General features: G+C 41.8%; 1 protein-coding gene across 6 annotated transcripts in view; it reads left to right on the forward strand.

Annotated features, from left to right (window-relative positions):
- Window positions 1–25575, forward strand: part of ZNF609 (zinc finger protein 609) — a 252841-nt gene that overhangs the window by 27847 nt on the left and 199419 nt on the right. For 5 of the 6 annotated variants that reach the window (XR_015768569.1, XR_015768566.1, XR_015768568.1 and 2 more), the window contains exon 2: window positions 2590–3463. Coding sequence is in view for 2 of the 6 variants with exons in the window: in XM_028100152.2 (XP_027955953.1) it covers window positions 2717–3463 (747 nt within the window). In the remaining 4 variants the exon portion in view is untranslated. The remainder of the gene's footprint in view (window positions 1–2589; window positions 3464–25575) is intronic. The other variant, XM_028100154.2, reaches the window with a different exon arrangement.

The raw sequence follows: 25575 nt of genomic DNA on the forward strand, positions 1-25575 counted from the left end.
ACTGGCATACGTCGTTTATCCTGCTCCCTATGACAGGTCAGCCCGTATAGTATACTAAGTGAGAACTGTCATAAGCTCTCTGAGCACTATCATTTTTATGTACTTTATGTTCTTTCCCCCAGAGTCTCTCTTCCATCACAGTCCTGTTTTCTAGAGGAAGCTTATATTTGTTTGTTTTGTTTTTTAGAGGAAAGTTTTTTGAAAGTTTTGTTTTTCCAAGGTTAAACAAACATAGGGTTGTTTTAATGGTTAAATTACATACTGATAGTACAGCTTGGGAGGAAAGTGGGTGGGTCTTAAGTGAATGTGAATGTGTTATGTTCTAAGCCTTGCCACACAGTTGCAGATTGCAGAGGTAATAAATTATGTGTTGGAAAGAACTATGGTTTAATGCACTATAGTGCAGATTCAGTTGGCATTCCCTTTTCTAGAAATGCTCACTGTCCCTCATAATAGAATTATTTCCAGTACCATTTTCCACTGCCTTATTCACTTATTCACTGCTTTATTCCCATCACCTAGCACATAGTAGGTAATAAATACAATTTTTTTTGAATGAATGAACAAAGATGTGCTGTACTAATATTTACTGGAGGCCAAGTCTTCTTAGGTGGTATTGAGAATTCCAAACATTTCAACAAAAATTTCTTTAAAATTCTAGATATTTGGGGCGCCTGGGTAGCTCAGTTGGTTAAACGTCTGCCTTCAGCTCATATCATGATCCCAGGATCCTGGGATTGAGCCCTGTGTTGGGTTTCCTGCTTAGGGAGTCTGCTTCTCCCTCCTGGCCCCCCACTCATGCTCTCTCTGTCTCTCTCAAATAAATAAAATAAATCTTTAAAATAAATAAATACAATTCTAGATATTTTCAGAGATGTCATTTCTCTGACTTCAGGGATAATGTTTCCTTTACCTTGTGGGTGGCATTTTTTCATAGTTCCTACATCATGCTCCCCCCATTTGCTCTTCCTTTTATGAAGTAAGGTCTCTGTAGACTCGATGCCAGCAATAGTTGTTCCTTTTTTTTTTTTTAAAGATTTTATTTATTTATTTGAGAGAGAGAATGAGAGAGAGAGAGCGAGCACATGAGAGGGGGGAGGGTCAGAGGGAGAAGCAGACTCCCTGCTGAGCGAGGGAGCCTGATGCGGGACTCAATCCTGGGACCCCAGGACCATGACCTGAGCCGAAGGCAGTCGCTTAACTACCTGAGCCACCCAGGCGCCCGCAATAGTTGTTCCTAATGGTACTAAGCTCTCTACTTGTGTAAAGGATATATTTTCTTCTCATATCTACAGCTAAATGGCAAATCAGTGTGCACACCTTTCTCTCTTAAATCCCAGTTCCTAGCAAGCATTTCCTTGGGACAACTCTGCTATCTTGGGATGATGTCTTCTCTTGTAACTGCACCCTGGTTCTTTGATACTGTCTTGAGAGTAGGTGAAAAAGTACAGTTGGTCTTGTCTCTGTTTGCTTTTTGCTCTGTTATGAGCGTTCTTTTCTAAATGGATATAGAAAGATGGTAGACAGGGGAGTGAGCAAGAACAGAACTCTTTCGCTTTGTCATAAAGTAATACCTAGATGGTATTTGTTGGCTGCCAGGTTTTCTAGATGGACACTCCCAAAGTCTCATGAGCCGGGAGACTGGCGTGTTATAAATTGTCTCCTTCCCCCAACCCCCCTTTTTTAGCCAATCTCTGTTTCATGTGGTGAGGCCTTGGTATTTGTCAATACTATGCCACCAATCTTATGTAAAAATGTGAAGAATTATTTCACACTCTGCTGTTGGGTTTTAGTAGTGTTCAGTCAGGGTAAAATTTTTTTGTGTGTGTTTATGTGCGTGTGTCTTCATAGATATTTTAGTGGGACGTGGGAAAGGCTATATTGCATTACTCTTTTCAGACATAATTTGAAACCTTGAGTTGAATAAGGCTTACTTAACTGAAATTAAGCTGATTAACTGAGTCCTCTCTGAGGATTGTGTCCTTTAGTTACAGTATTTGTCCTCTATCCTAATGTTATATTTTTCCTAGTTCTGCTTGCTTTTTCTCTTTCATTCTTATCCAAAATAAGATCCCCCCCCCCCCAAAACAGTAGAATGACAAGGCATCCTTATTATTGTTGGTAGGGATAGGCCCTGTTAATAGAGGGCTTTTGAAGCCTTTGCAAGTCCATGTTCTGAGTCTCTGATAATTCAAGAAGAAGGAGAAAGGGGGTTTGAGTAAAGTTGTGCTAGAGCTTGAATCTGTTATGTGCCAGGGCCTGTATTGATTGAGGATTGCCAGCTGGCAGTGGTAGTAGAAATAAGTCTTTGGGGAATGGGAAACTAACTCTAGAGGATTCCTAGTTAAGACTTATACAGAATCCCCGGGCATTTGGAAATACTGTACTCTCCCCTGGGGAGATGGAGCGGGAATTAACTTTTCCCTGGTCCAATGTGACTTGGTTAGAAATACAATTGAACCTGTTTGTCTTGTCCATTGTGATGTGATAGCCCCCTAGGAACAGTCTGTTTTGTGTGGGAGTTTATTTCAGGCTGTCTCCTTGCCTGTATTGTTTCCTTTAACAGCTCTTTAAATTTTCTTTTTCCAGCAATGATGTTGTCCACTGGGCATGTACTGACCAATGTGGCAGGTCTGAGAACATAGCTGAAGCTGAAAATAGGAAAGCTGGGGGCAAGGAAGAGCCTTGAATCTTGAGGTGGGACGTTGACTCTAAGATGTCCTTGAGCAGTGGAGCCTCCGGAGGGAAAGGAGTGGATGCAAACCCGGTTGAGACATACGACAGTGGGGATGAATGGGACATTGGAGTAGGGAATCTCATCATTGACCTGGACGCCGATCTGGAAAAGGACCAGCAGAAACTGGAAATGTCAGGCTCAAAGGAGGTGGGGATACCGGCTCCCAATGCTGTGGCCACACTACCAGACAACATCAAGTTTGTGACCCCAGTGCCAGGTCCTCAAGGGAAGGAAGGCAAATCAAAATCCAAAAGGAATAAGAGTGGCAAAGACACTAGCAAACCCACTCCAGGGACTTCCCTGTTCACTCCAAGTGAGGGGGCAGCTAGCAAGAAAGAGGTGCAGGGACGCTCAGGAGATGGTGCCAATGCAGGAAGCCTGGTTGCTGCTATTGCTCCCAAGGGCTCAGAGAAGGCGGCTAAGGCATCCCGCAGTGTAGCCGGCTCCAAAAAGGAGAAGGAGAACAGCTCATCTAAGAGCAAGAAGGAGAGAAGCGAAGGAGTGGGGACTTGTTCAGAAAAGGATCCTGGGGTCCTCCAGCCAGTTCCCTTGGGAGGACGGGGTGGTCAGTATGATGGAAGTGCAGGGGTGGATACAGGAGCTGTGGAGCCACTTGGGAGTATAGCTATTGAGCCTGGGGCAGCGCTCAATCCTTTGGGAGCTAAACCGGAGCCAGAGGAAGGGGAGAATGAGTGTCGCCCGCTAAAGAAAGTCAAGTCTGAAAAGGTAAGAGGTGGCCAGATCTGGCTGCCTACTGCCAGTCAGAACTGCCCTGGACTGACCACCAAATGCTTTGTGCACTCTGTGGGAGGCTCATTAGCTTGTGGGTAATGACCAATTACAAGGTCAGAGCAGCTGGTAATGATAATGTGGTTTTGTTCCAAATTAGGGGATTCTCTACAGATTCATTAACAGCAGGCCTGGCCATTTTGGAGACTATCTGTTGTTGGGGGCAGCTACTTGGTAGAATGAATTTTCTCTTAAGTCAAGTTGAGAACCTTCCACCTCGTCCTTGTCCCACCCTCAGACACTTCTTGCTGGAGACTGGCATCAACCTGTATGTGGTCCCCAGCTTGCTGGTATTTCATCCTCAGAGTCATTGATAAACTTTATAAGTTGATGATAGGCTTTCGGTTGAGTGTTCTTTTTAATGGAATAAATGGTGCTGCTGGGTTTCTGGAAGAGAAAAGGTTAAATAAGTTTCATGGTATGATATCTACCAAGTGTTCTATTGGTGGCTACCAAGGAGCAAAGGGGCAGGTAACTAAGGGAGCAAGAGGTACTGTCTGTACTAAGAGGTACTTAATCATCAGGCCTTACAAGTTAGCGTTGTGGCTATGCATGTTTGGCCTTGAAAGAGATTCTTTGGTCATTAAAGGTATAGTTCTTGGCCAAGTATCTCCCTCAAATATTGGTAATCAAAGTGTCCTGGTGGTTTAATAGCTGCCAAACCGTGTAATGATACCTTACCTTCTGCTTGAGTTGAAAGGACAGGTGCTTGCAGCCCCAGGAGGGGCTCTCCTCCTCTGGGAAGATGATCTTAGTTCATGTCTCAGGAAATAGAGGTTGCAGGGCTAGAGCAGAGTAGGTGTGAGTCTAGGGTCAGCTCAGGCTGCCTTAAACTTTAGCAGCTTACAATTTCCTGCAGAGCGGCTGGCCTGGTGATGAGCTCTTCACTGGGTCTTGATTTTTCCGCTGTGTTTTGCTCACCCTGTGCTTTCAGCTGATCCCAGCAGATGCAGTATAAATTGGTTTCTCTGTAATTACATCAGCTGCAACAGGGAATACCTATTTCCATATGTAAGTGTTAATAAATAGAGGCTGCATGTGTATGTTTGTGTGGTGGTGCCCTCTCCGTGCCTGGATTCCAGTGGTAGGCTGTGCTGTCTTTGCTGTAGGTATTTTGGTCTTTGCCTCCGGCACATCTGTAACTCATAGCAACATCTGGGCTTCCCTGGTAACAGGGCTGTGAATTTTCTTCCACTAATAACACAATGGTTCATTCCCTTTCACCAGTGGCAGCTGCCAGAGAGAAACTGCCTGTGTTTAGGTGACAGATGCTATAGTCCACCTCAGCAGCATCAAGTTCCAGCTGGCTACTGGCATGGCTCGTCCTGTGCTGGCTGTGATTTACCATTTTCTCTGGGGTGCAGATGGATAATACTGTTTTAAAGAGGCCTAGGAGTACCAGGAGTTCTTACTTCTGTTCCAGGCCCATTAGACTGTTCCCTACATCTGGCTGCAATAAACTCTTGCTATATATCCATGTTCATAATCACTGTACTTCCTGTGCTGAAAAGTGGCCACTTTTTTGGAAAAAGATTTATTTATTTATTTGACAGAGCGTGCACGTGCACCCATGCATGCACAAGCAGGGGGAATGACAGGGAAGGAGAAGCAGGCTCACCACCGAGCAGGAACCCCGATGCGGGGCTCTATCCCAGGACACTGGGATCATGACCTGAGCCGAAGGCAGACGCCCAACTGACTGAGCCACCCAGGCACACTGAAAAGTGGCCACTTCTGAGAGTGGACTTCATTTTCCTTTCTGTTTAGAACTCTTGACTCATGTCGCAGTCTTGTAGGCCCAGTAGTCATCTGCAGGTGAAAGGATTAATGATGCTGAGCTTCATGCTGGATTTAAGTCTAAATGTCCATGATAGTCTCCAACAGAGTAGCAAGTGGAACCTGTTTTCTCTTAGAGGTCCAGTGACCAGTTGGGTGGTTGCCCTTCAGATTATAATTGGGCTGAAAGATGCAGTGTGTTCAGCTAAGAAAGCACCTTGGTGCCAGGGAGGTTTGCCTCTTCATAATGTAGCTGTGGTATATAAGCCTTGTCTCCCAAGGAGACTGACAGTGGGGCAATGGAATGAGAGAGAAAAGGGAGAGAGACTGCTTCAGTTTTTGGAAGAAAGATAAAATTGCTGGGAGGTACTTTTAGAAGCAGAAAGTTGCTGTGCAGTTTGATGTTACTGTAAGCCAAAACCTGGTTTCTCAGTTCCTTTTCCTATTCCCTCAACCCTTTTGAACAGTCTGGTTCTGGGGGTGCTTTTCCATAAAGCCTTTGATCATTGAAATAATTATTTAAATAAATGTTAGGAAGTTGCTAGGAGATGAAAACACTGTGCAGGGAGAGTGTTTTCTAGAATGGGAGGAGGGGAAGACTTAAGGGAAAAGAAGGCTAGGAATCTTACAGCAGATCAGCTTTTGGGAAACAAGGACTCCAGGGTTTAGAGTATAATAGGGGCTCCGTGATGATAAGGATTATAGCTTATATGCTAAGTCTTTGAAAACTTTTAAGATTTTCTCTCTGAGATATGGGCTTGCCTATGCCTTAATTGGTTTGGAATGTTCCTTCTATGTGGGGACAACCAACAGAACTAAAACAGCAAAACATGTTTTGATATAATCTGGGAATTATATACCCTGAGCTGGGAGCTATCATGAAAAAAGAAAACTCATAAAATTTGGGAAGTGTCTTGACTGATGTCTCCCCCTAACCATGTCCGCCTACCCTCCCCACCCCTCACCACCTTGGAAACAGGGGAGAAGACAAATAAGAGTTTGTGGAGTAGGGTAGAATTGTCACGTGTCTACCTAGCTAATGAGGGCGATTTGAGTATTCAAATTATCCACCTCAGGACCTTCTTTCTCTTCAAGGTAAGTATCTCAGGCTGTGGCTGAGGGAATTTCCTATTAGCCAAGAATGTGGATTTCCCTTCATGAGATCCCGCTTAGGCTCCACCACACCTTTCTCTGGAAGGGCTCACTGTGCTGTTTCCCAGAGTTCTAGGAGAGACCAGAATGGCTCTTAGCAACTGCTGCTGCCCTGAATTGTTACTGAACACTCCTGCTCATACTTCCTGCCAGCTAAAGAGATGGGGGAGGGAATGTTGGGGAATAAACAAGACAGAGCCTTTCGGCTCCTGCCTGTTCCCTTGCCTTTGGTTTGATTGATAGATTGTTAAGTTAGGGATGGAAGGGGAGGAAGGGTTCCTGCCTGAATGTTCCAAGCTTAGAGTTTAGTGCTTGCATTGCCACTCTGACAGGCAAGAAAAAAAAGAATTTACAAACTACAGAAGGCAGTGATGTATCTGTGCTGAGTCTGTCCTGCAGTACAGACTCTTGTCAGAATCAGGGCTTAAACCAGGAATTTAAGGTGAGACTCATTTTTTCAAATCATATAAAGTAACCAGTAGGCTCTAGTGGCTAAAGGATCTAGAGGTTTGCAACCAGAAGCTCCCCTGGCCTCTTTAGCTGCTGTTTTTGATCTTGCAAGGTAGGAAGAGTCTGCACTCCTGTTTTGGGTCTCAGCTTCTGCTACTCTCAGACTGCGACATATATTACCACTTCCCCCCTTACTTTAGGATACAAAAAAAGAAAAAAAAAACCCACCATTAAGTGTGCTCTTTGCTCTTTCCCCTTCTGATCATGCTTGCTATCATATCCTGTGTTCTAAGAGCATCTTCCTTTGCCCTTGGTTTTGTTTTCCTGCCCTAGTTTATGCCTTCCAGCTCAGTTCTCTCGTGTTAAATCCCTCATTGCCCAATCAAGGTCAGGTCTTTTTTTCCTTCTGATTCAAGGCTTTCTCTCTTAAAGCCTCCTCCTTCACTAGCTGTTCCTTCTCAGCTATTGATGGCATAGCAGTCAGCCATGCTTCCTGAAGCCAAATGCCCTCAAGCATTTTCCTACATGGAAAAAATTAAAAAGAAATTGATATTTATGTGGGACAGAGATGCAACAGAGCCTGAGCTTAATTTATTTTTTCTTCAGTAGCTCTGTTTTCCATCTGGGTGTTGTAATTCAAGGAGGGCCCACAGAAAAATTATCTTGTCCAATCTCCTCATTTTATGGAAGAAGAAGCGAAGACCAGGGAGGTCATGTGACTTGCCTAGGCTTTCACAGGTAGTAGCAAAGTCAGGCTTAGACACCAGGTTTTTGGTGTCTAAGTTCTTATGGCATATTGTTATTCTGGGGTATTTAAAAAGTCTTCAGCTGTTATGAGGGATTCTCTATTTTCCCATTCAAAAAACTACCTTAGAAACATTGGATGTAAGTTCTCAGATACTCTTGAAACTGTTTTCATTGTGTTTCATACTGATTTTAACAGTGTAGATGCTTAATAAACAAAGGATCCTTGAGTTTAGGTTTCCTTGGTATGATGAAGATGTTTGCAAAGAACTATTTACAGCTGGTGTTAAACCTATCCTATCATCCTGTTAAATATGAGGAAAAGTTACTTTTAAACAGCTACTTTGAGCTTGGTTGTGTGTGTGTGTGTGTGTGTGTGTGTGTGTGTGTTTTCTGGAATATTGCATTCGGATTTCCATTGTAATCATCGAGACATTGCCATTTCTTTGCAATTGTAGTAAGAGAAAAAACCCTGTTGCTTCTTGGACGTATCACTAGTAGGCAGACCTTAAATGTATTGTGGGTATTAACTGTTTTATAAAGACATGATATATACTGTTGAATACCATTTATTCAGTACATTAACTGAGTGCATTTTATTTATTTTTATTTAAAAAATGTAATTGGGTGCCTGGGTGGCTCAGTTGGTTAAGCAACTGCCTTCGGCTCAGGTTATGATTCTGGAGTCTCGGGATCGAATCCCGCATCAGGCTCCCTGCTGAGTGGGGAGTCTGCTTCTCCCTCTGACCCTCTCCCCTCTCATGTACTCTCTCTCTCTCATTCTCTCTCTCAAATAAATATTTAAAAAAATAAAAATGTAATTGAGATATAGTTGACAATTGAGTGCATTTTAGATTCCAGGTATTGTGCTTGGTGCTTGGTATGTACTAGTGAATAAAACAGAGAAGTTTCCTGCTCTTTGGACCTTACAGTTTACCATCTACAGTAGAGTCCCTAAAAGTGTGGCCCATAAAACCATGTGTATCACATCACCTGAGTGTCAAAATGCAGATTCTTGACCCTACGCCAGTTCTGCTAAGTAAGTTTTAGGAGTGGGGGCCCAAAAATCTGCCAGAAGTCTCTCGAGATGATTGCTATATACTTTAACATTTGAAAACCATGACAGATTTTCTTTTTAAGGTGAGAATTGGGAACCACTTCTGACATAAAACACTAGCTTTCTTTCTAAACTTAAATTTCACATCAACTTTTATCTATAACTTAGTGGTTAAGAGTATAAACTCTGGAGCCAGACTACCTGGTCTCTATCGCAGCTTTGCCACTTATTTATTTATTTTTTTAAGATTTTATTTATTTATTTGACAGAGACACAGCGAGAGAGGGAACACAAGCAGGGGAGTGAGAGAGGGAGAAGCAGGCTTCCCGCGGAGCAGGGAGCTCGACGCGGGGCTAGATCCCAGGACCCTGAGATCATGACCTGAGCCAAAGGCAGACGCTCAACAACTGAGCCACCCAGGCGGTCCACAGCTTTGCCACTTATTAACTGAGTGATCTTGAGCAAGTTACTTAACTACTCTAACGCAGTTTTTTCAACTGCGAAATGAGAAAAATAATAGTTCCTACATTGGGTTGTTATGAGATTAAATTAGTTAATGCATATAAAACACTTTGAACAGTGTGTGGCATTCAGTAGGAAGCATTCAACAAATATTAGAAAGAGAGAAAAACATGATTTAAGTTAAAATATGTCTCAGTCTCCCCTAGGCAATAATGGGCTGAAATATAACCACATTACACCTATACAGGAAGCCCAGTATAAATAGATAAACATGTTGGCTAAGATTTTGAGTACTGTACTCAGAAGATCCAAACCTGGTTTGGGAAATTTTCATGCTGGTAATGGGTTCTAAAGGTCCTGATATTTATAGTGGGGATTGGAGAAGGGGAGAGACCGAAAATTGGCTTTAAAAGATCTTGATGTAGCCTATTGAATTTCACATTTCATATAAATTGAGTTTCCTTTCTGGCCATATCCCTGATGTGGGGTTGGGTATGTTGGATAGATGTTATTGTGGGTTTGCCAGCCTGTGCAATCTCGTGTATGCTGGAAGAGCACTAAATGCTTTTTGTTTCTACACAAGAGTGCATGGAAAATCTAAGTCCCAGTTCTTAATCTTCCTCCCCCAGTGCGAACTTGTATTTTTGCCATTTGGGTATAAGAGCTTTTACCAGCAGAGCTCATCCAGGGAGGCAGCAGGGCTTGGGCTTTCAAAAGGCTGGAGGTGGCAGTAACATACACAGCTGAGATCCTGCCACTGCTGGCTGGCTGAGCCCTCCTCTCTGTGGTTTTCACTCTTCAAGCCATGCTTGAGTAACCCGCCTCCAGAGCTGCTGACAGGGTTGTGTTCAGAGGCCTTGGAAATTACACTGTTCATTTCCTTATCATCCCCTGACCTGCAGTGCAGAGCTTCTGGTGCAGGAACAAGGCAGAAAGAAATCCAGACGGCTCCCAGCCAGCATGTGTCAAGGGCTACAAAGAAGGAAATTGGACTTGCTCACTTCAAAACTGGGGTTAGGCTTTGATTTTTGGTTCCTGCCGAGAGTTATTTGTGTGTGTGTGCATGTTCTATCTCTGTATATATGTATAGAATGAGTCTGTGCATGGCAGAGCTGTAGAGGAGGAGCATCTGAAAGTAGAGAGCAGAGGGAAGATTGCTTTTCTCTTTGGTTAATTTCCCAGTTGTGCCATTGGGATGGACCTGGAAGGATTAGCATCAGGAAGGTGCCATGCTGTATTAATATTTTAAAGTATATTTCTCTTGGTACAGTTTAGTCATGGTTGACAGCACCCACCCAAGTAAGAAGCTTCCCTGGCAGGCTGAGGAGACATTTTTAACAAATCCTATGCCTGAAGTCATTCGTCCTACATGACATTGACGTAATCAATATTTAAGCTCCTTGAGAAAGGATAGACTTTGGGTCAGTCTTGCGTAAGAGGAATAGCTCTTTTGAGATGGAGGATAGTGTGACAAAAAAGAGGCAGAAGGATTTTGAGCATTTTGAGATTTTCTGTTCATAGGGCAAAATTCTGTGATATTTTTAGAACCTGTCCTCGATTTTTTTAGTATTATAAAACAATCTACCTCCTTTTTCTTTTGGCGTTTCTCTTGCCCTAGGACACCCAAAGGAAACACTTTTAGGCTGAAGAAGTAAAATGTGGATGGTGACCACAGGCCCTTGAGCAGAATTTTACAGTCATTCTGTTCTTAATTTTCCTCTTTTGGATTTCCACTGTCTTAATGTCACTGGTGATATTGGGGCCTTTGTGAAGTGGGGGAAAAAAAGAAGTCTTTTAGCTTTCACACCCTGGAGGTTTTTTTAAGTCCTAAGTGTCTCTCTTGTTAGAAGTACTCTGTAGAGAAGTGTTTTCACATGAGAAAATGATAGCTAAGGTGAGAGGGGATTACTTCCTTTTGCCTTTTTATAAAGCAGTAGTCCCTGTACCAGCAGCAGCAGCATCTGGGAACGTGTTAGAAATTGAAATATCAGGGGCCATCCCAGTCCCCCAAATCAGAAACTCTGGGGTTCAGGCCCACCAATTTGTGTTTAAACATTAGCTCTTTCTAAGACTTTTTTTTAAGATTTTATTTATTTGAAAGAGTGACAGAGAGAGACACAGAGAGAGAGGGAACACAAGCAGGGGGAGTGGGAGAGGGAGAAACAGGCTTCCTGCCGAGCAGGGAGCCCGATGCGGGGCTCAATCCCAGAACCCTGGGATCATGACCAGAGCCGAAGGCAGATGCTTAACTGAGCCACCCAGGCATCCAGCACCTTCCCCCCCCCCTTTTTTTTTAAAGATTTATTTATTTGAGAGAGCGAGAAAGAGAGAGAGTACATGAGAGGGGGGAGGATTAGAGGGAGAAGCAGGCTCCCTGCCGAGCAGGGAGCCCAACGTGGGACTCGATCCAGGGACTCCAGGATCATGACCTGAGCCGAAGGCAGTCGCTTAACCAACTGAGCCACCCAGGTGCCCCTAGCACCTTTCCCTTTTAATAATGGGTATCAAATTGGAAAAATTGGAAGGAATACCTAAGGGTTTGGGACTTTGAGAGCAGTAGAGATATTTAAAATATTTAACTTTTCTAGGCTTTTCTTTCCTTTTTTATTTTTTAAAGATTTTTATTTACTTGAGAGAAAGAGAGCATGGGCGGGGGAGAGGGGCGCAGAGAGAAAGAGAAGCAGACCTCTGCTCAGCAGAGAGCCCAACGTGGGGCTTGATCGCAGGACCCCAGTACCATGACGTGGGCCAAAGGCAGATGCTTAACTGACTGGGCCATCCAGGCTCCCCTAAGCTTCTTTTCTCATCTGTAATATGGAAGTGAATAATAGTACTGACCTTATTGTGAGTTTTAGATCAGATAAAGAACATTAAGCACTCAGCACAGTGCCTAGCATGTTGTAACTACTCAATAAATGTTAGCTATTGCTAATATTATAATGTTATTAGCTATGAGGTGCAAGGTCATTGTGAAATTAAGATGAAAGGATATCTTTAGAGATTTTAAAGAGTTAAGCACCTGAAGGTTTTAGAAAAGAATGAATTTGGGACGCCTTGGTGGCTCAGTTGGTTAAACGACTGCCTTCGGCTCAGGTCATGGTCCTGGAGTCCCGGGATCAAGTCCCGAATCCGCCTCCCTGCTCAGCAGGGACTCTGCTTCTTCCTCTGACCCTCCCCTCTCTCATGTGCACTCTCACTCATTCTTTCTCTCTCAAATAAATAAAATCTTAAAAAAAAAAAGAAAAGAATGAGTTTATGATAGCTTATATTTTAACTCCTGGTTTCCAGGAAGGCTTGAGGAGCGAGAGATTGAGTCAGAGCATTTGGAGCCATTGAGGTCTGGAGTTACATTGTTTGATTGATTAGTTAGTTTGGAACTGTTTGTTGGACTCCTTTTGGTAAAGAGCTGATGTCAGGTTGAAGAACCATGGCCCTTGGGGTGCCTGAGTGGCTCAGTTGGTTAAGCATCTGCCTTCAGCTCAGGTCATGATCTCGGGGTTGCCCCACATCGGGCTCCCTGCTCAGCAGGGAATCTGCTTCTCCTTCTCTCTGCTTCTCTTCCCACTGCTGCTCTCTCCCTCTCTCTCTCTCATGCTCACTCTTCCTCCTCTCTCAAATAAATAAATAAAATCATAAAAAAAATAAAAACCATGACTCTTGCTTAACTGTTTTCCATTAAAGTCAGGTTTTTTTGGTATATATTCGGGCCTTCTGAACTATATTTCTAAGGATTGAAATGAATGTAACATGATTGCGTTAGTTTAGAAAGTATTTCCTTTTATTAATCCTTTTTTTTTAAGATTTTATTTATTTGACAGAGAGAGACAGAGCGAGAGAAGAAACACAACCAGGGGGAGTGGGAGCAGGAGAAGCAGGCTCCCCGCTGAGCAGGGAGCCCATGCGGGGCTCGATCCCAGGACCCTGGGATCATGATCTGAGCCCAAGGCAGACACTTAAGGACTGAGCCACCCAGGCGCCCCTCCGTTTTGTTAATCCTTAAGGAGTACAGACTTTAGCCTTTTGAAGGAATTAGAGCTATAATCTGTACAGTGAGGAGAAGAGTGAGCATTAAGGTACTTTGTTTTGTGAACTTGTCACTAGCTGCAGGAAATAAAAAGTCAGTTCTTAGATTTTTGGTAGTGGTCAGTTTTCAACTTGAAATATTATCCATTGGAAGAGTACAATTTGTGTGCCTGAAAAATACACTAATTGAGTATTTTTTAATTTGGAGACCGTTGGATTCCAGCCCTACTAGCAAATATTATATTGTATTTAAATGAGCCAGACCTGGCCATTAAATTTTTTCATGGTCTTTTTTTAAATTAAGGAATAATTGACATAATATATTAGTTTCAGGTATAAAACATGATAATTCAGTATTTGTATATATTGCAAAATGATCACCACAGTAAGTCCAGTTAACTAACATCCATAACTACATATAGTTACAAAAGTCTTTTTCTTCTAATGAGAACTTTCAAGATTTATTCTCCTAGCTACTTTCAAATATGAAATACAGTATTATTAACTATGGTCACCATGCAATACATTATTACATCCCCATGGCTTATTCATTTTATAACTGGAAATTAGTACCTTTTGACCTTTTTTACCCATTTCACCCACTCCTCATCTCAGGCAATCACCGATCTATTCTTTCTATCTATGAGCTTGGGTGGTTTTTTGTTTTGTTTAAATTCCACATATAGGGGTGGCTCAGTCAGTTAAGTGTCCAACTTCTGGGTTCAGCTCAGGTCATGATCTTGGGGTCGTGAGATTGAGCCATGCATTGGGTTCTGCACTGAGCGTGGAGCCTGCTTAAGAGTGTCTCTCTCCCTCTCCTTCTTCCCAACACCTGCCCACCTCACCCTCGCACGTGCGCGCACACGTTCTCTCTCTCTCAAAAAAAAAAAAATAGATTGCACATGTAAGTGAGATCATATAATATTTTTTTCTGACTTGTTTCACTTAGCGTAATGCCTTCCAGTTCCCTCTGTGTAGTGGCAAATGGCAAGATTTCATTCTTTTTTTATGAATGAAAAATAGTCCATTTTATATACATATACACATGCCAAATTTTCTTTATCCATTCATTCATTGATGGACATTTAGGTTGTTTCCATATCTTGGCTATTGTAAATAATGCTGCAGTGAACATGGGGGTGCATATATCTTTTCAAATTAGTTTTTGTTTTCTTTGGATAAATGTCCACAAGTGGAATTGCTGGATCATATGGTAGTTCTATTTTTAGTTTCTTGAGGAAACTATTTTCCATAGTGGCTGCACCAGTTTACATTCCCACCAATATAGTGCACAAGGGCGGCTTCTTCTCCACATCCTCACCAATACTTATTTCTTACCTTTTTAATAATAGCTATTCTAACAGGTATGAGGTCATACCTTATTGAGGTTTTGATTTTCATTTCCCTGATGATTAGTGACATTGGACATCTTTTCATGTACCTCTTGGCCATCTGTATGTCTTCTGTTGGCCTGCATTTTTGTTAATGGGTTCTTTTCATCATAAGTTTTTTATGAACTGGTTCCCAGCCCATTCAACGCAGAGTTGATATTTCCTATTAGATACATTTCTTTAGAAGTTAAGTACTTAACTATGCACTGAATTAATCCTTAGTGAAAGGTACAGAGAGTATTGTAGAAAGGAAGTGTAAATATTCATCATACACCAAGCAAAGTAATGTGAGGTTAGAGAAATTAACATTCAGGTTGAAGAGTCTCTTAGTATGGAGGCTTCTCAACTGGAGGTGCATATCAGAATCATTTTGGAGCTTCTACAAAAGTAAAAGTGCCCTACTGAAGTAAAATCTTTAGAGCTGGGGACTCCCAAGCATGTACATATTTTTTAAAATTTTGACAGATGCTTTTCATGTACCTCTTGGTTAAAAACCACTATCATTGTGGAAGTTGTCCTTGTTTTTTTGCCATTTCCAGATGGAGCTATGCACTACACTTTAGGTATCATCTGATTCTCAAGTTTCTCAAAACGCTCAAAATTCTCCTTCAACTCTCCTTTTTCATTTCTCAATCATTGTGTGGGGGTCAGTCATTTCAGAATACAGCTATAATGAATCTGACTTCTTGTTATCCCCTAATTAGGAGAATTCCTGAATTTCTGATAGTTATAGTTGTTAAAGGAGGACATCCATATCAGTGTTACTCTGATTCAATTTTAAATTACTGTTCCAGAATTTTTTTTTTTTTTAGAGATTTTGTTTATTTGACAGAGAGACACAGCGGCAGAGGGAACACAAGCAGAGGGAGTGGGAGAGGGAGAAGCAGGCCTACCGCCGAGCAGGGAGCCCGATGTGGGGCTTGATCCCAGGACCCTGGGATCATGATCCGAGCCGAAGGTAGACGCCTAATGACTGAGCCACCCAGGCGCCCTGTTGTCCCAGAATTTTTAAGTCAAATCTGAGCAAAGTTCTTTTTTTAAAAAAGATCTTATTTATTTACTTATTTAAGAGAGAGAGCACAAGCGAGCAGGGGGAGGGGCAGAAGGAGAAGCAGATTCCCTGCTGAGCACGGAGTTGGATGTGGGGCTCCACCTCAGTACCCGGAGACCATGACCCATGATGAAGGCAGATGCTTAACCGACTAAGCCACCCAGGCGCCCCAAATTTGAGCAAAATTCTTATGACTAGATATATTTGCCATATAGGCAACTTGTGATTTTTTTTAGATTTTATTTATTTGACAGATACAGCAAGAGAGGGAACACAAGCAGGGGGAGTGGGAGAGGGAGAAGCAGGCCTCCTGCTGAGCAGGGAGCCCGATGCGGGACTCGATCCCAGGACCCTGGGACCATGACCTGAGCCGTAGACAGATCCTTAACAACTGAGCCACGCAGGTGCCTCAACTTGTGATATTTTTTGAAAAATATAAATTAAAAGGGAGTAGAAGACTCCCTTTTTAGATAGGTTTAGATAATCTAAATTTATTGCTAATCACAAAGCAGTCTATTTTCTATTCTATTTATGAAAGTATTTCTGTGTTTGTTGGGCCATAAGTGTTCATAATTTTCTGGAAATTCATGGCATCCCAAAATAAAATAATGTAGCTATCCAATAAGACCTTACTCCTGAGCGCGTTTCTGGACACATTCAAATTAAACATGCTGTTTTAGGAAGAGAGAACATCACCTGACATAAATAGTAGATGTCCCCTAAGTTCTTTGTTTTTTTTAAGAAAAACACATAGTATTTCTTTGAAATCAATAAGAGAATTAAATGTTTTTGAGTATAAAGTATTTCCCTGCTGGGATTTTAAGTCTCATGCCTTAGAAAGAATAATTAGAATGCTACAGTTGTTATCAGAGACAAATACATCCTTGAATATGCCACAGACTCACTTAAAAACATGGAATGACATATTTTGGCCAAAATTATAATTATATAACCTTAAATTCTTGCATAATAAAATTTAAAATGCGGTTTTTAATACTGGTACATGTATTACTTATACTATCAGAATTTATATTGATCTATACTTTATTTTTTTATTATTATTTTTTAAAGATTTTATTTATTTATTTGACAGAGACACAGCGAGAGAGGGAACACAAGCAGGGGCAGTGGGAGAGGGAGAAGCAGGCTTCCCGCGGAGCAGGAAGCCCAATGTGGGGCTCAATCCCAGGACCCTGGGATCATGACTTGAGCCCAAGGCAGACACTTAACCAACTGAGCCACCCATGTGGCCCTATTGATCTATACTTTAGATGGATCTCTTTAGGTTTTGGAGTATGTCAAATATATATACCACTGAATAGGAAGAGAAAAAATGGCAAATGTGAGGAAGTCATCATACAATGTGACTACACATTTATATACACCATATTAGACTAGATCTTAAATCTGTCAGTATGCAGATTCCTAAACATCTGGTGGAGTGTCTGTTTTAGATAAAATATGCCATAAGGCATTTTTCATTTTGCTTATACATATGTGCTTGAGAATGTGGAGACTTGAAATCAAACAAGCTGATTGCTTATTACAATTTCAGAAAGAGGCTGAGAAATTTTTTCATTTTTGTTTGCATCTGGTATCTTTCCTATCCTTTCCCATCCCTAACAGTGATCAGGTTCTACAGTCAGGGTATGAACCACTTGGTTAGAAAATATTTTTGAAAATTACTTAGGATGTCCCTGTGTTGGGAGATTGACATACTGGCTTCATAAATTCAACACAAACAATTTTTTCTCCAGCATTGAAACAAACCATTGTTTTTTCAGTTTGAGGTCTCATGTAAAATCTGGCTTGTGTTTGCGGGGACTGTATTGATGACAAATATGTATTTGTAAATAGTAGATTTCCCCTAACCTTGGCTAAATACATAGTGAGAGGCACATGGGATTGGAAACCAGATAAGTGAACATACAGTTCAAGTCTCCCATCTCTGGCTCCCTACAGAGTCTATGCTCAATGAGTGGAATAACTGTGAGGCCCAAACCATTCAAATTGTTCTTTCTTTTCTTTTTATTGCCAGCCACATATAGTTTATTTGATTATGTTACATGTGTATATCCAGTTATCTGTTTAGTATACAAAGGTATTTTATGACAGAGGAAATCTTGGGGTGCAGATTTTCTCTGTAGTGGAAATGTATAGATACTTGGATTGAACTGAGCTTAATATAATTAATATTCTTTTGTAGCATTTACTTTTCAAGTCCAACTTTAATGTTCCTCACAATAACCATAAATTCTCTTTTAGGCTCCTTGGTCTTGTATATGGTAGCCTCAGGTCTTACCCTTGAGTTAAACAAGGGTCATCCTAGAGGCAAAATGAAGAACAGGGCTGTTCTCCTCTTACCAACATAAATATCCCCGAGCCTCGTGTCTCTTAGGCTTAGTGCCTTTGGTCTCTGAATTACTCTTCACTTTCTGTCCTTTTCTGACTTTCAGCTAGAATCTAACCATGCCTTTTTTTTTTTAATCCTGTTGTTTTGTTTTTTTTGTTATTTCTGAGGCTCTTAAGTTTGTTATTGGTCCAGTCTAAACCAAGTAGGATTATATTTAGATATACAGATTTAGAGAGGTCTTTTCTTCTTCCTCCTCCCCTATTGAAAATAATTAACCAGGAAAAGGTAACCATGTTTTATGTTCTACGTGGGCATTCATTGGACTCTCGGCACAACATTGGTTTTATCAAGAAAACCAGTGTACTATTTACAGTGAGGTTTTACTCATTCTTTGAAATTGCTATTAAACTACTGCTTAGCTACTGCTTAGAGATGGCACTGCTGTGAATAGTATCCCTTATTTGAAAGCTTGGTGCCAGTGCTATGCTTTTAGCTGTGTACTAGTGGCCCCTCTTAGAACATTGCACCTGCCCTATAGGACAGGATGAACAGAAGTTTTCATGTTGAAGAACCAAGTAAAAATGGTTCTTTAAAAAAAAAAAGATTCTGGGTGTAGGTCAAGAAACATCACTGAGGAAGAAGAGAAGTATAGTTTGCTTCTCCCTAGGAAGCAGTTTGGGCAGGGCAAAACTCCCAGAAATGAACATTCTCAGCTTGCTGACTTGGGAAGCCCTGGGTTTTTGCCCCTCAGCCTTTGTGAAATGGAGCTTCTTTTCAGAAGGAGGGATAGGGATGGGACAGACTTAAAGGTGTAAAATAATGCTAGGGTGCCTGGGTGGCCCAGTTGGTTAAGCGACTGCCTTCGGCTCAGGTCATGATCCTGGAGTCCCGGGATCGAGTTCCGCATCGGGCTCCCTGCTCAGCGGGGAGTCTGCTTCTCCCTCTGACCCTCTTCCCTCTCATGCTCTCTGTCTCTCATTCTCTCTCTCTCAAATAAATAAATAAAATCTTTAAAAAAAATAAAATAAAATAAAGCTACTTTCCAACCCTCTAATCACTCCCTAAGAACTAAACAGGAGGTGTCCTCAGATACCACACAGAGGCAAAGATTGACTATTACTTAGGACCCAAGTTAGATAGCGTTGTCCCTAGCTTCTGCTGGATTAGTGACCTGAAGTGGCAGAGAAAAGTGTGGGAAGATAGTTGGAAAATAACACAATGACATTTTTATATCTGAAAAATTTTCAGATTTTTCATTTGTTTTTATTCCCTAGTCACATTTCATCCTCCATTTCATATCTAATAACCAAAATCAGGAGAAAAGGGCCAGGCAAATCCACTTTAATCCTTCCCATTCCCTTGTCCCCATAGAGCTTTGATACTGGTGAAAGCTTGTCCAAATGAACTGGTGACAACCTGAGAAGATAGTGGCAGCGAAGAGATAGTGGGGTTGTGTTTTGTGACGTGGGGAGTGAGTGCTTGAATATAAATCTTGATGGTTTGTTTTTACTTTTATTTATTTTTCTAACTAAAGGTTTTATTTATTTATTTTAGAGAGAGGGAGCGAGTGCTAGCAGGGGGAAGAGCAGAGGGAGAGAGAGTAGGAAAGAATATCAAGTAGACTCTGTGCTGAGTGTGGAGCCCAATGTGGGGCTCAGTCCCACAACCCTGAGATCATGAACTGAACCAAAATCAAGAGAGGCTCAACCAACTGAGCCACGCAGGCACCCCTGTGTTTATTTTTAACAAAAACAAACTAATCGTAGTACTTTCCACTTGCTATTGATAAAACAGTGGCAAATGACTGGTTTATCTTTAGAAATGGTTTTGACTAAGGATTTGAGATTAGGGTAGATTAGGAGTTGATAGAAAGTGATGGTGTCTTTGGTCTAAATAATACCTCCGAAGAAACAAACAGTACTTTTTTTTTCCTAAGATTTTATTTATTTGACAGAGAGAAAGAGAGCACAAGCAGGAGGAGTGGCAGTCAGAGGGAGAGGGAGAAGCAGGCTCCAGCTGAGCAGGAAGCCTGATTCGGGGCTTGATTCCATAACCCTGGGATCATGACCTGAGCCAAAAGCAGATGCCTAACCAACTGAACCACCCAGGCGCCCCACAAACAGTACTTTTAAAGGAAACTTAGATTTTAGTGTGGTGCTTGTTTAATAAAAACTGTCTTTTTTTTTTTAAGATTTTTTTCAGGGGGAGGGGCAGAGGGAAAGGGAAAGAGAATCTTTTTGTTTTAAAAAAAAGATTTATTTATTTGAGAGAGAAAGTGCAGGGTAGGGACAGCAGCAGAGGGAGAGACTCTCAAGCAGACTCCCTGCTGAGTGTGGAACCCGATGTAGGGCTTGATCCCACGACACTGAGATCATGACCTGAGCCGAAATCAAGAGTTGGGGGCTTAACTGATTGAACGATCCAGGTATCCCAAAAGAGAAAGAATTTTAAGCAGGCTTCACGCCAGTGTTAAGCCCGATGTGGGGCTCCATCTCACGACCCTGAGATCATGACCTAAGCTGAAATCAAGAGTTGGGTGCTTAACTGACTGAGCCACCCAGGTGCCCCTTTAAGATTTTATTTTTAAGTAATCTCTACATCCATCGTGGGGCTTAAATTTACAACAAGATCAAGAGTCACATGCTCTACTGACTGAGCCAGCCAGGCACCCCTAAAAATTCTTTTCTTAAATATTCTTTTATTGATCTTAGGGATTTTTTTTTTTTTTTGACAGAGAGAGACTTCGGGAGAGGGAACACAAGCAGGGGGAGTGGGAGAGGGAGAAGCAAGCTCCCCGCGGAGCAGGGAGCTTAGGGATGGTTTCTTACCACACTTTCCCTGCTTATATGTTTGCTTCCTTTTTTTTTTTTTAAAGACCAGAGAGCTTTATTTTTTTTAATTTATTTAAAATCTATTATATAAAAAAATAAATTTATTTATTTGAGAGAGAGGGAGAGAGAACAGCAGAGAGAGAGGGAGAAGCAGACCGCCCACTGGGCAGGGAGCCCAACACAGGACTTGATCCCAGGACCCTGAGCTCATGACCTGAGCTGAAGGCAGACGCTTAACCAACTGAGCCACCCAGGCGCCCCTGTTTCTGTATCTTTCAAAACTGTTTCTGAAGTTTGGGGCACCTGGCTGGCTACTGAGCAGGGAGCCTGTTGCGGGACTCGATCCCAGAACCCTGGGATCATGACTTGAGCTGAAGGCAAATGCTTAACCAACTGAGTCACCTGGTGCCTAAGAATACTTAGTCTTAAAAAAAAATTTTTTTTTCCCCAAAGTTCATCTTGCAAGCTACTGTATCATAAGTCCAATGGGGCTAGTAGGACAGACAGAAGGGATTCAAATAATCACATGCATAACAGGGTGGGGGTCAGAGAAAATATCCATGAAGAAGTTTAAGTAAATATCTGAAGGATGAATAGTAGCTGATTTGAAGGAGAGAGTTAAATGAATCAACAACTAAGTAGAAAAGTCCCTTAAGGTCTGGAGGTCATGAGAGAGAATTGGAAATATAGAATTGGAAAATGTAGGAGTTATCAATTTGAACCAGTAAATGGTAATTAATGCCATAGAACTGGATGAGGTTACCCAGGGCGAACGTGTCTGTTGAATAAGATGAAAAGAAGGGGGCCCAGGATAGATCCTTGAGGAACATCAAGAAGGTAGCTAATTTAGATGGCATATTAAGAAGTGCTTTTCTGGGGCGCCTGGGTGGCTCAGTCGTTAAGCATCTGCCTTCAGCTCAGGCTGTGATCCCAGGGTCCTGGGATCGAGCCCCACATCGGGCTCCCTGCTCTGCAGGAAGCCTGCTTCTTCCTCTCCCACTCCCCCTGCTTGTGTTCACTCTCTCGCTGTGTCTCTCTCTGTCAAATGACTAAATAAAATCTTTATAAAAAAAAAGGTGCTTTCCTGTGTAATGGAGAGCGTATGAAACTACAACTGGGAACACATGTCGACAAAAACATTTAAAAGTCTTCTGAAGGGGCACCTGGGTGGCTCAGTTTGTTAAGCATCTGCCTTCGGCTCAGGTCATGATCCCAGGGTCCTGGGATTGCCCTGCATCAGGGCTCCCTGCTCAGTGGGGAGCCTGCTTCTCCCTCTCTGCCTCTCCTCCCCGCTTGTTCTCTCTCTCTTTCAAATAAATAAAATCTTTAAAAAAATAAATAAAGGTGAAAATCTTGTGAAAGGTATAAGAGAACTTGCCTGGTTCTGTAGATTTGGTTTACTGGGGACACCTGGGCAGCTCAGTTGGTTGAGCGTCTGGTTTGGCACAGGTCATGATTCCACAGTCCTGGGATCAAGTCCCACCTCAGGCTCCCTGCTCAGTGGGGAGTCTGCTTCTCCCTCTCCCTCTGCCTGCTACTCCCCCTGCTTGTGCTCTCTCTTTCTCTCTGTCAAACAAATAAACAAAATCTTATAAAAAAAAAAATTTGGTTTACTGGATTGAGTGGTGCTTTTTTTCTTTTTTTTTTTAAGATTTATTTATTTAGAGAGAACGAATGAGCGAGAGCAAGCCAGAGGGGCAGAGGGAGAGGCAGAGAGAATCTCAAGCCGACTCTTAACTGAGTGCTGAGGCTGAGGTGTTGCTGGATCTCAAAACCCGGAGATCGTGACCTGAGAGTCTGCCGCTTAACTGACCCTGCCACCTAGGCGCCCCTGGATTGAGTCATGCTTTAAGGGAAAGTTCCTTTTCCATGCTACTTGTAAACAGTGAAAGAGTGATCTTTGTTTTTTTACTTTAACCACTTCCCATATTTTTCCTGCTTTTTAGTGCCTTTTTCAAATCAGTCTCAACTTCCTTAATTCCATTTTTACATAATTACAAAACATAGACTTTGTAATTAGACCTATGTTTGAATCTCAGTACTTTCACTTAATAGATGTGGAATCTTGCTAATGACCTTTGGATCTCATTTTCTTTAAATTTTATATGGATTAAAAGTATATTTAAATGTGTAGTCTGTGGTTGTCTACTAGTTGTAGGTCAGCAACAAATGTGTGTACTCTCTTTTTCTTGGATCCTATCCTGTATTTCCAGGCGGGTGAGTTTTTTCATCTGTGATCAGGCTCTGTCCCACCTCCCTATGGCATCATGTAGTAGCTTTTCTACTAGAGTAAAGGAGTTTTACTTTTCATATGGTAAAAGTCCTCTCGGGAGAGGAAGTACAAGGGAGTTTCGCATTGTTGTAATGCTGAGTTTTTCAATGACAGCACCATTGGCATTTGGGGCTAGGTAATTTGTTGTGGGGGCTGTCTTGTGTATTAGGGTGTTTAGCAGCATCCTTGCCTTTACTCACTTCATGCTAGTAGCATCTTCTCTAAGTTGAGGTAACCAAAAATGTCTCCAGACATTGTCAGATGTCCCCCAGAGAGCACTCTCCATTTGAGAACTATTTGCTAAAACACTACTCCTGATGTGAATGTTACTTACATGGCTGTGTATGTTTATGAACATTCAGTGAGTTGTGTATATGATACATACAGTGTTCTGCTGTGAACGTTATGTTTCCATAAATGTTTTTAAAATACTTTTTTCATCAAAGACAGTAGAGAACCAGGCTGTAACTCTTTATGATATCTAAGTATGTCTAGATTTTCATTCTTTTCCCTCAATCCCTAAAAGGTGAGGTGAATTAAGGCAAGAAAGGGGTCCATGGTAGGATGAAAAGGCAGCAAAAAATAGTCTGAAACATTGGCATTCAAATATCTCTTTTCAACTCCTAGCCAGTAGGGTGTGGAATTCAACCTAGGAAAATTTCTACTACAAGATTTCAGAAATAAGCCCTGGGCATACGATAGAGTTGAATTATCAGCAAAACAGATATCTTCCCTCCCACCCTCTCTGCTATTCTGTGACAGCAAAAGAGAGGATAACCTTATTTTGGTCACTTCAACTCTTATGACCCCTTTCTTGATGGTCACTGAAGTTACTTCTGAAAGTGCTGCTTTTACCTTTAATATAAAATCCTTCAGCTTTTTTCTTTGTGTGGATGGGTAGAATGTCCTTCCATATTGGGTGATGTTGACTGCTGCCTGAGAATATAGTCCCCAGAGAAGTACTTGGATAGGACCCAAGCTGAAAGCAGTAGGTTAAGTAACCCACCTCATTGTCTTGAGAGGAGTCCAAGAAAAGATTCCGTTTTGAAGTTTGAAAGATCCTGTAAAGAGAGGGCAGGCCTTGGGCCAAGCAGCCTTTGAGGTGGTAACCAGCTCATAAACAAGAACTGGCATGTGCCAACAGTCTCTCATCCTGGCTCCAGAGTTGGCTGAGGAGAGAAAAGTATGGAAGGCTCTGTAAGTGGAAGGATTGTTCTTGGCTTTGGCTGTAGGAAGGCTGGAAATAGAGCAGGGAGGGAGCTAGGACCTGGCCTCTGGGGTCTGGGCATTGCCCTGAGAGAAAGAGCTTTTTCCCTTCCTCTTCTTGTTTTATTTTTTTCCCCTTCTTTCTTAGTATTGACATTTCAAGGTACAGGAAATAGTTGGATATTGAGTGTTTTACAACTCTTCTAGAACAGCCTATTAATATTCTGGTCTGCTAAAACGAAAGCCAGAAGGGATTTAACTAGGTAGAATCAGGGCTCATAACTTTTATGAAAGTGCTCTAATCAAGGTACCCTCAGCTTATTTGGAAGTGTTTAAGTTTTATTAAAATCTCATCATTGCCAGCATGGTTTTTTAGAGAGGATGGACAGCCATGGTGGCTAAACCAAGGACACCAGTAAGACCTGAAGTTGGCAGCAGAGTGAAATATCTGAGAACAAAAGGAGAGCATTGGTACAGGAAAGAGGTACAACCATGCCTCTGAACCCCTATCCCCTCATTATTCTTTACTGGCCCTGGCAACTGCCAAAGCTTGCTCAATAGAGTTGTGGGCTGGGGATTGTTTCCTAAACCCTGTATGGGAGTACCAAGCTTCAGCTGCGTTATCTAGGCTCTGAGCCTCTGGCACTTGGCTAAGGCACTTGCTGAGGCATCTGGTGACTATAGACAAAAGCCTATTTTGTCAGAGAGAAGATTGGGGTAAAGTACAAGCATTGTTATCTCTGATGCCCTCAGGGTAAACTGTCTGTTTGGCAAGCGAGACTGTCTTGACCTTGTGAATTACAGCAACCTGTCCACTTGGTCTTAGGTTTCTTTGAGATTATTTTCTACTAGGGACTTCGCGGCACTCAGGTGTTGAGTGCTACTCTTTGAAAAAACTATTAATTTTTTTTTAAAGTTTTAAGTGTCATAAAAGTAATAAATGCCTTATAAAAATTTTGGAAAAATGCAGAAAGGTAAAAGGAAGAACAGAAAAATCATATTTAGTTTTATTATATTTTCTTAGCAGAAGAATTTCTTTAACATTGTGGATCTGGCTAGATTATTGGTTCAGGATTGGCTTGGACATGACCTGTACCTCATGAATCTCAACTCTGTTCCCTTAAGCATATTTAATTTTCCGATTTGAGAACTGACCTGGTCTGGCCCTGCTTGGCTAGGTTTTATTACATTTGATGAAATCTCACCCTGGAGTATGAAACTCTTATCTATATTTAAGTTTTTATAACTTGTATCAGAGCCAACTTTTTATCTTTATCTGTG

The sequence above is a fragment of the Eumetopias jubatus genome, unplaced genomic scaffold (genome assembly GCF_037043125.1).
Source record: "Eumetopias jubatus isolate StellerSeaLion01/CBP00866 unplaced genomic scaffold, mEumJub1_p1.0 scaffold_7, whole genome shotgun sequence".
Taxonomy (NCBI): domain Eukaryota; kingdom Metazoa; phylum Chordata; class Mammalia; order Carnivora; family Otariidae; genus Eumetopias; species Eumetopias jubatus.